This window comes from Leptodactylus fuscus, chromosome 3 (assembly GCF_031893055.1).
Source record: "Leptodactylus fuscus isolate aLepFus1 chromosome 3, aLepFus1.hap2, whole genome shotgun sequence".
Lineage (NCBI taxonomy): Eukaryota > Metazoa > Chordata > Amphibia > Anura > Leptodactylidae > Leptodactylus > Leptodactylus fuscus.
The window spans coordinates 7829454-7842310 of record NC_134267.1 but is presented as its reverse complement, the minus strand read 5'-3'; the positions used below and the strand labels follow the sequence as shown (position 1 = coordinate 7842310).

The 12857-nt window shown below is 45.8% G+C and overlaps 1 protein-coding gene across 1 annotated transcript in view; it reads left to right on the top strand.

Annotated features, from left to right (window-relative positions):
* The window catches only part of MSH2 (mutS homolog 2), a 67445-nt gene that overhangs the window by 24683 nt on the left and 29905 nt on the right, over positions 1–12857 (top strand). Inside the window, exon 8 of the mRNA XM_075267018.1 lies at positions 4229–4338. Coding sequence (XP_075123119.1) covers positions 4229–4338 — 110 coding nt within the window. The remainder of the gene's footprint in view (positions 1–4228; positions 4339–12857) is intronic.

Below are 12857 nucleotides of genomic sequence, written 5' to 3'. Positions count from 1 at the left end.
CTCCGTTTGCAGCAGCTGACAGTGTGATGAATTCAGTGTGCCGTGCCTGGTATACAGTGAAGAGGCCACAAGGCTTCCCTGAACACTACAAACTGATCAGCTGATCTGTAGGGGTCCCAGTTGTCAGACCATTACCAATCAGCTGATCTGTAGGAGTCCCGGTTGTCAGACCATCAGACATCGGTGACCTATCCTAAGTCCTGGATGAATCCATTATGATATGCCCATATGGAAACAAGTCCTAGGAGACTAAAGTGGAAGCTGCCATGATGGAGGACTGTACATTCCTGAGGCTTCTCTTGCATTACCGCGGTGTTTACCTGTCAGTATACAGCAGCCATTCCGTATTTAGACATTGCGGGTTCAGTAATAACCTCTATTGTCTGCAGAGACCATTTCTGGATTCCTCGTTGTCTCCGCTCTGTAGTTTCCTCCTTTTGCCTCCTGCCGGCTCCGGTCTGCGCAGTGCGGTCTCGCTATATCTCCTCGTAGTCGGCTGATCTGTCTCCCTCGCAGGTACCTGTTTAGAGTCTTTCAGAGCCATTTACGCTTCACATTACAGAAGGGATTTTTTTCGGTGATTCTAAATGAGCTGCTGAGTAAGTAATAGTTTATAAAGCATTTCATCTGCTAAACGGCGTCCCCCGCAGTGCAGACTGATGGCTGCAGCAAATTACAGATAAATGAGCCGATGGGGTCAGCCTTCCCTGATACCTTGTGTTGGCTTCATCAATCCACCTGGTGGCGCCGTTTTACCTGAGTGGGCCTAATCCAGGTTATTTATTGGCGCACACTACCTGGGGGGCGGTCACTCCTTCATCTAACCACTATAGTGAATTATTCAATAGTATACGGCGGTGGTTTTATTCTCCTCTGGATGGCCGGATAACGTTGCTGCAATGGTGGATATTACTTTATGGGGAAAGCAATATATCTCAATGCCTGCAACGTTTATGGGGTTCGATGGGTATCATACATATTTTATAGCTGCTGCTATAGCGGCGTCTTAAGAAATACGCCTATGTCTTATGGCAGGTTCATTTTATATAGATATATGTGCAGGGCTTTGTCGTATAACGTTTTCTTTGCAGTGTTTTTGCTCTATTCTTTGAGCAAGAGTGAATAAAAATCTTCATTTTAGAGGACAGTAGATATCTTAGGGGTACGTTCACACTAGTAAACGGCAGCAACAAACTCAGCGCCATGGGCAATAGATACTGTCCAAAAATGGCTCACCCCAATGGGTAAAGAGAGAAACAGCAACTTAAAGGGTACCACAGTTTTCATGGAAAGTTGAAATATCTGCGGGATCTTGCTGGACAGTCTCTTCTATAACTGTATAAGACTTCATACCCGGTGTCCTATCAGGTTTTCTGCTGTTGATAATCACTTTATGGCTGCAGCACATTTTACATTGGTCTCTGAGGCTATGGACGTGTGCAATAAGGAGAAGTCTGCCCCCTCCCCTAGCCATTATAACTAGTTTGGTTTATTTACATGTGATTCTGCCAGGAGTAACTGTACAATACAAACCAGTAGTAGTGACCATAATATAGGAGACCCAGGAACACTGAACTGCAAGTATAGGATAAATACGTGCAGGCATGATACAGGAAGAGAGCGATTTATGAGTACAGGCAGGAAAGCAGCCAGAAGTGGATACAGGTACATAGACTTTTCTTACATTGTAAGCTGTGAGATTTGCAGAATGTTCTGTTCTTTGCACATAGAAAGCAGTTTGGAGGCTGTGAGGAGAATCAAGCCCTCCCATCTACATTAACACTGTTAAGAGAATCAACCCCTCCCCTCCATTCACTGTGAATCAGTCTTCAATCTATGGAGACATCACTTGTCTGGTAACAGGGACTGAACTGCAAGCTATCTAGAAGGGAGACACCTAGTGGCAGGAACTTTAGAGAGATTTTTTTAAGGGTAAAAAGCAGCCACATTTTAATAAAAGTGAATTACATTTTGATCTAGAATCACATGATCAATGGATAGTCGAAGCCTGCAGATAAGCCTGTGACTACCAAGACCAGTGACGCTGGGTTCACACCAGCATTCGATCTCCATTTTCAGGTTTCCGTCTTCTGCACATGTAGAAGATGGAAACCTGTCATGCCGAGTCTGGCCGTAAGCGCCGGTGAGCGTTTTATGCTCTCCGCAGCGAAAGCGGTTTTTTAAAAACGGACACAGAGTACTGAATGTCTGACTTTGTATCCGGTTAAAAAAAAAAAACTGTTTCACCGCGGAGAGCATAAAACGCTTACGGCCGGACACATTTTAAACCCATTCAAATGAATGGGTATGAAAGAGTCCTGCAGCTTTCATTGTACTGTTTTGTTTTGTGCAGGAAACGGAAACCTGCAAAAACGGAGACCGGGCGCAGATGTGAACGAGCCCTGACTGACCACAGCAATCTCCTGGGCCGCTTCACGTCCAGCCTGGGCAGGGCCTGAAGAAGGGGACTTGGAGGGTCGTTGGGTGTTGCTTATTTTTTAATTATACCGAACCCCCAGTCCCTAGGAATCCCTTTTAAGGGGATTAAATAATAGATTGTAATTTTAACCCCTTCAGCACAATCACTGGGCCCGTCATTTGTCCTGCTGAGATTTGCTGTCAGTGGAAGGACATGGCCTGTAAGCACGGCGTCTTATTTCTGCTTCTCCTCTGTGGATATAGTCATTTTCCAAGGATTGCAGTCGCCTCTCGCCTTTTCGTGCGAGGTGTCAGACCTGCCTGTCGAGGCTTCCGCTTCAATGTGGATAAATGAGATTTTTTGCAGCCCTGTTCAGACTGATCCTGTATGTACACAAGCCTCTTGTCAGGCCTCACGTTGTCTCCTTTCATAGTCTAACACTCTTCTCAAGTATCCGTGTTTCTTCTCGAGAGCATCTTGACGCTGATGCTTTCATTCACCCTCCTTCTGCATTTCGTGCCATTCTTCGGCGGCGGCTGAACGCGGATCCTATTTATAAATATTTAATACCGTCATTTTCCTGGATTGTGCCTGTAAAACAAAAGGCGACTCGCTGCGAGAGACTCCGCGCGGTTCTCACATGAACGGCACTTCATTATAAAGCCGAGTGCACACAGAAAAACATCTGTTTGGGAGACTCCGAAGCCAACGCCATGTTTACTAGTTCCTTCCATTAGTGCGGTGCGTATAGTGTGTACGGAGACCGAAGATTGATGGGCTTTATATGAACAAGGCTCTGAAATAATCGAATGCTCCCTCGTTCTCTAAAGGCAGCGGTGGGTCAGGATGGTCCTACAAAGTGGGACCATGTTTGTGTTGTGTTCTAGATGGGAATTTACTAAGACAGATCATATAGCAGTCTTTATAAAGTGAGGACTGGAGGAATGAGCCCCATGGTAGGTCCAGAGCACCAAAACCCAAATCTATGCCAGTCCCCTGGTATACGGCATCAATATGGCTCCGTATTCTGTTTCTGTGGTCTGTGTGCCGTATGTCTGCAAAAACCGTAGATAGGTAAGTGTTCTGTAAATAGGGATTACACGTAGACTTCTATGGGCTGGTCCTGAGCAGAATAGGACATGCTCTGAGTGTTACGGCAAGGATTCGCGACCCGCACGCGGACCCATAGAAAACCTCGTACTGTGCATGGGTAGTCAGGAAAGGATAAGCCCTATGCACTCAATGGGACCGTGGCTGTTGGGGAGGATGAGGAATTAGGGTTACTAGGGTGACATCGAGCCTCTGGGGTGCCAAGGTGTATATTAGCAATAAAGCATTCTGACAGCTCAGCGTCATTCCTCCAACAGTACAGGGCTATGGACGAGTACTGTCAGGGGACATTCGCCACAGCTCAGCTAGACTGTCAGGAACGCCTTCTGACGGTGGACAGAGATCGGTGCCGAAACTCCAGCCTGTGGACACAAAGCAGGAAAGCCAATAGTGCACTGAATAAAATCATGTGTGCAGGAGGACACAGCGCTGCAGCTTCTATTGCATGTTGTATCTCACAGCAGTGCAGAATTTCTAGCTTCCCTGCACACGGCTGCTGTATAATGCTTTTTAGGGAGCAGAATCTGCTGTTTTTGCCATGGGCTGTCTATGGGAGACTTCATAGCATAGCACATACTGGTAGAATATGACCTACAGCAGTCATATAGTGGTGTGATATAGTGCTATTCTTCATGTGCACACATAACTATATCATGAGAACCCGTGCATATTAAAGTCAATGTTGCTTTTCCTCTCCAGGGACGCACCAGATGCTGCTCTTGGCTGTGTTTGTCACTCCTCTCATAGATCTGACTTCAGACTTCGCCAAATTCCAGGAAATGATAGAAACCACGATGGACATGGATCAGGTATGGCGGTCACTTTTATGGGTTGTTCACGGCAGAGGACATGGTGCCTGATATAATATTCGGCACTCTCCTCCTGGTCGTCCTCTCCTCTGGTATGAAGTACGTTGTGGATGATGCATGGTACGTGACATGCGGGTAATTGCAGGATGTCTCCATTGGAGTGACGGCTGTCGGTCATCATTCCCTCCGATATATCCTGGGGAAATTGGGTCAGACCGTAAAATGCTATGTATATTACCGATGTGACATCACTGTAGTCCTGCGCAGTCCGTGCGATTGTCCAAGGTAACTGTAGACAAACAATCTACTGCTGTTACATCTGGACATGGATCTGAAGAGGGAGTCTGACACCAATGTTTGCAAAGGGAGACAGAGACGCGGGATACTTACAGAGAATAATATTGGATATTCAGAGTCAGGCAGAATTTGGAGCTGATTTGAGGTGGAATCTGCCAGTGCCAAGCGGTTTTGAAATGGCATATTTTCCTCTTTTTTTCTGCAATGTGTGAATGGAACCAACCAGAATCCCATCTACTTTGCTGGCACCCTAAAACGCTTCGGGTTTTTTGGCCGCGGTGTTTCCGCTGAGGCCAAAACGGTAGGTTTTCTCAAGATGGGAGCCTGGCCTAAAGAAGTTTTCCAATACTAAGTTATTGAAGGCCTATTGGTGAGGTATGCCACCCAGCACCCATGCCGATCAGCCTATTACAGAGGCGGCAATGTTCTGAGCAGTGCTGCGGTTTCTTTGCTAATTACGAAGTACAGTGCCGTTCATTTTATAGTGGCTGTGCTTGGTATTGCACAAGCCGTTAAAGGGATCCTATCATTAAAACTCAATTTTTTTTGTCCCTACATGTAGGAATAGCCTTAAGAAAGGCTATTCTTCTCCTACATTTAGATGTCTTCTCCGGGTCGCCGTTCGGTATAAATCTCGGGTTTTCGTCGGTATGCAAATGAGATCTCTCGCAGCACTGGGGGCGTCCACAATGCTGTGAGAGAAATCTCCAGTGCCGCCTCCATCTTCTTCAGGAACGACCTCTCCCCGCAGCCTCAAGCAGAGACGACTGCGCATGCCTATCATCCACAAGAAAATGGCTGCTTACAATACTGCATAAACGGCCATTTTCTTGCGGCCTGTGAGCATGCGCAGTCAGCTCTGCCCAAGGCCTAGAAGATTTACTGTCCGCACCGGAAGAAGACATGAAGAGAGGCCGTTCCTGAAGAAGATGGAGGCGGCGCTGGAGATTTCTCTCGCAGCATTGGGGACGCCCCCAGTGCGGCAAGAGAACTCATTTGCATACTGACAAAAACCAAGATTTCTACCAAACGGCAGCCCAGAGAAGACATCTAAAGGTAGGAGAAGAATAGCCTTTCTTAAGGCTATTCCTATGTGTTGAGTTTTAATGATGGGATCCCTTTAAATTACCATAAATTTTCACACTTTTGTTACATTTTCCTCGATGTCCTTAAAAATCCAAATTCTAGGGAACATTTATGTATATGACACGGTGCTGGGTGTGATGATTGTGTGACCGTCTTAATGTAAAGCTCTTTATTGGACCTGTTTTATCTCTCATTACTCAGGTCCTCCGCAGGTAATGCTTTTATCTAGTGTAAGAAATTGTGTGTCTGTCACAGAGGAGCGCGCAGTCGGGCTGTCTGCTGGAAATACTCCGCGGCCTACATGTGGGTCACCGGGACGCGTCTGGAAATATAGTTTGTTCTGTCCTAAGCATTTCAATTAGGTCTGTCTGCTCGCCGCCTGTTATTTCACCAAGGTCGCATACACTGTTTATCGTATCTGTCAGAGTCTGGATATGTTCTACTGTCTGAGTGTCCTCTGTGTAGTCTCTGCCCTAATGCTCGTCTCTGCATGGGAACGCACTGTCTGCGCTTGTGTCAGCTTTACATTTACATATTACCTCATGGCTGGGTTTTCCATGGCCTCACTTAAAGGTATATTCCATTTATAATATTTTTGTCTTTTCACAGGCCATGTTAGTAATTGTGGCCTACAGAGCCATTTCCACAAAGCTTCTCATTGTAAACTGATCACACTCCACCATCTAATGTCCCAAGAACGGCCACAACATTTCTTTACTTTTGTCTCCTTTGTCCAGACTTCTCCCTGCTCTCTTGTCACTTCCTTTTGTGCAGACTTCTCCCTGCTCTCTTGTCACTTCCTCTTGTGCAGACTTCTCCCTGCTCTCTTGTCACTTCCTTTTGTGCAGACTTCTCCCTGCCCTCTTGTCACTTCCTTTTGTGCAGACTTCTCCCTGCTCTCTTGTCACTTCCTTTTGTGCAGACTTCTCCCTGCTCTCTTGTCACTCCCTTTTGTGCAGACTTCTCCCTGCCCTCTTGTCACTTCCTTTTGTGCAGACTTCTCCGTGCCCTCTTGTCACTTCCTTTTGTGCAGACTTCTCCCTGCCCTCTTGTCACTTCCTTTTGTGCAGACTTCTCCCTGCCCTCTTGTCACTCCCTTTTGTGCAGACTTCTCCCTGCTCTCTTGTCACTTCCTCTTGACCAGACTTCTCCGTGCTCTCTTGACACTCCCTTTTATGCAGACTTCTCCCTGCTTTCTTGTCACTTCCTTTTGTGCAGACTTCTCCCTGCTCTCTTGTCACTTCCTTTTGTGCAGACTTCTCCCTGCTCTCTCGTCACTTCCTTTTGTGCAGACTTCTCCCTGCTCGCTTGTCACTTCCTCTTGTGCAGACTTCTCCCTGCTCGCTTGTCACTTCCTCTTGTGCAGACTTCTCCCTGCTCTCTTGTCACTTCCTTTTGTGCAGACTTCTCCCTGCTCTCTTGTCACTTCCTTTTGTGCAGACTTCTCCCTGCTCTCCTGTCACTTCCTTTTGTGCAGACTTCTCCCTGCTCTCTTGTCATTTCCTTTGGTGCAGACTTCTCCGCGCTCTTGACACTCCCTTTTATGCAGACTTCTCCCTGCTCTCTTGTCACTTCCTTTTGTGCAGACTTTTCCTTGCTCTCTTGTTACTTCTATTGTAAAAATAGGTTCTGGGGACAACAGCAGATTTCTTCCCAAGTGTGCAAAAAAGTGAGCTGTGAACTGAGCCAGTCTCCTGCTTCTCAGAGCGGGCTTACAGCAAAGATTTCCCAACGTACACCCCAATACATACCTCAGAAGTTAATTTTTCAAAAAATAAAACGCTCAAAATGTTTTAATTTTTTTGTTTTTCTGAATCCTCTATGTAATCGCATAGTCTGCTGTGTGATTCTATACAATAAAGGTACAGTATACCGAAGTGCACCAAACTGTATAAGCCAGAAAGATACTGCTGTGGCCTCCATAGGGTGAATGGAAAACCCGGATAGCACACGGAACCAGAAGACGTAGGCGAGGGGCCGGGTTCACATTTGTGCAGGGAGTTGAATCCTTCGTTGAGGACTTTTTTTTTTTTTTTTCTGCCTTTTTCAGCTTTTGAAATTGCAAACCGCCAGCGGCCCCCATTATATAGTCCTAGTCTAGTGTACTAGTTCGTGGTCCCCCAGTAGAGACCACAGCCCTAACTCTACATGTACAGGCTCTCCTCCTCCTCCTCCCTTGGCTGACCAGGATCACTATGTAGCCCCCAGGACACCTCCCGATCCGCTCACTACATGCTCATGCACCAGGATAGTACTATTAGTTCTTGTTCCAGCCGCCATATTATACCGGGGTCCGTCTAGTCCTCGTAGGTTTTTCTTCATTATTTGACCTCGCTGCCCTGTTATAAGAGCGACACCGTCGCCTTCTGAGTAATAAATTGGTCTTATTGCTTTCCTGTTTTCCCAGCGCGGTCCGTATCACAAGCTAATTGGTCCCCGACCACCGCCGCGTCCCCATGTCGACTGCTTGTAATCAGAAAGGGCTATCGATTAATATAGACTTTGTTTCTGCTTCTGCCCGTCATCCAATTCTCCGTTGGCCAAATATTTATTTTGGATTTCATTTGTGAAAATTGACTTTCATACTATTTTATTTTCCTTCTGTTTGTTGGTTGAAGGTGTTTTGTTATGTGATCCAGGACGTGACGTCATTGCCTGAGAAATGGAAGTGGAGCTCTGTCATGTTTTCTAATTCTAGATAACCCCTTTAAAACGGTCTAGTCTAAGATTGCACTATAAACGATATTAGTATATATTTTTTTTATTTATTTGCAAAGTTCCTTAAAAAATCCTGCCCAGTACTATTTCACAACCCATATACATGCGCCAACGACTGGCCGGAGGAATATTTGCCCTGCGAATACGGGTCTGAGGATGGCCAATAAAATTATTTGGCAGCAGCAATAATGCAGAATGTATGGGGATGATGTATTTTAATAAAGGGGTTGTCTGGGACTGACTACTACGCACAGCGCCATGCAATGCATAGTGGCTACGCTTGGTATTACATCTCAGACCCATTCATCTTGCTTGGCCGTGTGACCACTGACCCGTGATGCCAGGGAGCAGAATATTAGTCCCAAATAATCCCTTTAAACATTGTCCACTCCCTATCAAATTTTAGGAGTTTTCCATCTTTGGAATATTGATAGGACATCAATATTAGATCTGCGGGGGTTTGACACACAAGATCCCTGCAGATCACCTGTGCTGCACAGCTTAATGGGACGTCACTACAGTAGGTAAAACATTACAGAAAGCCACACTGTCTTAGTATAGCTGATCTGCGAGGGTCCTGGGTGCAGGACCCCCACAGATCTAATACTGTTGGCTTATTATAAGTAAAGGTCGCCAATACTAGAATCTGGATAACTCCAACACATACAGCAATGGGACGGCACTACAGTAGGTTTGTGGTATGTAAAATATTACAGAGATCCACACTGTCTTAGCATAGGTGATCTGCGACGGTCCTGGGTGCAGCACCCTTGCAGATCTAATACTGTTGGCCTATCATAAGTATCGGCCACCAATAAGTAAAGGTCACCAATACTAGAATCTGGATAACTCCAACTCATACAGCGATGGGGCAGCAAACATTACCAGTACCCGCACTCATCTGAAACAGCTGATCTGCGGAGGTCCCAGTTGTTGGACACCTGCAGATCTAACACTGATGGCCTATCCTTAGGATAGTCCATTAATGTTCTAAAGGTGGACAACCCCTTTAAATAAAACTGCACCAAAAACGGCATCAGAAGTTGCATGGAGTTAATTTTCGGCTGCAGTTTTACCGGCGTCTTGTGAACACTCCCTTATTGTGCCCCCCACTGCCTAGACTCCATTATCTATATGACTATAATCTGTTCTTTCGCAGAACTTCTCTCCACAGTGATCGGGTTTCTTTCGCCTCCTCTTACAGGCGGTTTTTCACAAGGTGCAGCCTCAATTACTGGAAGTGGGTAAATGTTCGCTGACCTGAAGGACGGATCGGCCCAGGTTCTCATTTTTCCATTTAGAAATTGAAAATATGGGCAGAAAAAGACTCGTTCTGGAACATGCGGCTGCTTACTGTACGCCGCTTGTATGCATGCATCACGACATGCAGAAGACATTTTATTTAATGGGGTTTTTGTGCACCGAGCGATCAAGATTGGTCATTATAGACAGACATTACTTGGCGACGATTACAGGATCACGGCTGAGTAGGAGAGGACGCTCAGTGGCAGAATTTATCCATACAAAATCGGTGTATTGGATATAAAGAGATCGTGCACATGTCACATGTATCAAGAAGGAGTTGTTGGAATAGAATGAAACTTCCGATGCGTGAATATAATAATGATATATGGTGCCATTAATACTACATTAACACCTAATCTTGTGATATACAAGCGGTGGAGACGTTGCTGGGGGCGAGCATTATCCTGCTGAAAAATACTGGTTTGAAGCCTGGCCGTGAGAAGTAACCTATGTGGCTGCTGGATGTCCTACACTTGGCTTCACAGATCACCACACCAGGAGTTGGGGCAGCGCGTGGCTCCACAGCAAAGTCACGACTGAAGCATTCACCACGAGATCTGCAGTTTCAATCCCGACCATTGTTGAAAACTTATCTAAATACAATGCTGTTCCAGTCCGTGGCAGTCCAGGTGTGTTCACCGCATATTGCAAATATATGCACCAGTGGCTGGCTGTCCATGGCGGGACATGTAATGACACCAGGTCTTCTGCTAAGTGCAAGGAAATGATCCGGCAGAGACAATCCTGGACGGTGGACTTGGAAACCGTCGGATCTGCTTAGGCTTGTCTGCAGATCAAACAGTCCTCTGTCCTGGAGCCGGTCTGGTGTGGGCTCCCAGTGCTCCCAACGTCACCTAACAGCTAGGTCAGAATGGTCCAGATGGCGGGCACTTAGTAAAATCGACCATCCTCCTTCTCAGTCCAGTGATCGCTCCAGCTGGGGAAAATGCTCTAACAGTTAATGATCTTTGAACGAGAAGTACACTACCCAAAAGTAGCCAGAGCCTATTATATGGCTGAAGGGGAAGCACAACCCAGTGTCTGATGAGACCACACGTATAAGCATTTACTTGTGTGCCTAGGACATAACTGCAGGATGGTACTAGGCTCACACTATTCTTCAATCACATGAGGACCCAAAAGACTTGAGACCCTGTCTGCTTACAGTGCAGTTACCCCTGGACCCTGTAGACTATAATGGTGACTGCAAGGTTTCTGCTCAGTTTCAGAAGAAAACCAGAGTCCTCCGCCACTGATTTGAAGCGGAATCTGCGGTGAAGTGTCCTCCGATGCGAATCCAGCCTAAGTTTGCAATAATCTGACATGGTATTTAACCATCACCTATCCTGTCTGCGTTTAGAGACGACTTCTCTACGAGTTTATTATTATGACTGGTGCGGTTAAAGGTGATGTCTCGCTAGAGGCTTGTCACATGAATACGCCATTAATGTCACACCGGCGGCGGGCTGACCGCCATGACAGTCTCCAGTCACTAGAACGAAATGGCAGGAGGCCATGGAGCCGTAGCGGCAGGATAAAATCCTTTATTGCTAATTGACTTCAGGTTTTTTTCTTCTTCTCGATTATTATGAAGCTCAGAACACAAATGGCTCCAGCAGGAAGAAGCGACTTTTCTATAGATTTCCCATTCCTTCTAAATCCATGCAAATTCTGCATTTAGTGTCTATACGCAGTTACCAGACCGTGTACATATCTGTACGTTTCAGAGTATTTAGTCTTACATCCATGGATCTATAGAAAAAAGCAAAGGCAACATATTCGTCTTTCTCAGTAAACTCCATGCACATAGAAAAAATATGAACTTGATGGGTCGAATTCTTTCAGGTAGCTCAACACAGTGTAATGTCCCCTAGCACTGACCCCATTGATTTCAATGGAGCAGTGCAGCAATACTGAGAGCTGTACTGTCTTGGCGCTGGTGATCTGCTTGGGTCCCAGGTGTCGAATCCCTTCAGATCTAATATTGATGGCCTATCCTAAGAAACTGGAAGGAATGGACCGGTAGGAGCCTCTGCCTGCGACTTCGTCTGTGGGTTGTTGGAGTGGATGATCCTCCTATATTCAGCAAATTGCTTCCGTTGATGGTTTGCCTGCTCCGGTGTTTCAGCAGCTCTTAAGCTGTCCTGCTGCTGAACTTGTTCCTTGCAGCATGCCCGTGATTGTTCCGGCAACTCAGCAGCTCGCTGGGGAGCCTTATAATGAGTGTGTTGTTGGCGTTGATGATCCAGCTACTCGGCGTTTCAGCAGCTCTCAAGCTGGCCTGCTGTTGAACTCGTTCCTCGCTCTGTGCCTGTGATTGTTCCGTCATCTCAGCAGCTCGCTGGGATGCCATATAATGAGCATGTTGTTGGCGTTGATGATCCGCCTGCTCCAACTGTTCGGCAGCTCTTCATTCTTTGAATGAAATTTAGCACATAGATAGTTTGTAACCTCAATTAAAACATCAGCTACTTTTTATCCTGGTAAATGACATGGCTTCGCAACTGTTATGAATTTATGTTCACGTACTATATGTCACTGCTCTTACAGCTGTCTGCCATGTCAGATTCTAATCTCTCCCTATAGGTATTATCCATAGTCACAATCTTTTCTATCAGTGAAGCGTAGGATATCTAATAAACAGAGATCACGCTGGGTGAAATATACAGTAACCTCTTACATTACAATTTTTCATTCCTATGATTGCTTACTAATAATGAAGTAGAGAAATTACTTTTATATTTTTATAAGATTTTTTTTTTTTCCGGACCATTAACCAAGCTTAATGTAGAGTAAAATCTATCTGTTGGCTTTGAGGCGTGTAAAGTGTTAAGGGCTTAGGATGTGAATTAAAAAACCGGCGCGGAGAAAGCGCAATAAGTGACTTTGAAATATGGCAGTGGATTCGCCTCCTCTTTCGGATATTCTAATGCCCCTCTTTATTAGCGCTTACTACGTAGGTTAAATACTCGGTTTGGCGTGCCGCGGAGAGATAAGAGATTCATTGGAATATAAAGCAGATCTGTCATTTTAATCCACAACTCTCTTTAATCCCTCATATGCAGCGTTTGTAAGTTTTCTGTCTTGGAAGACTCGCACGTGTCGGACCGTCG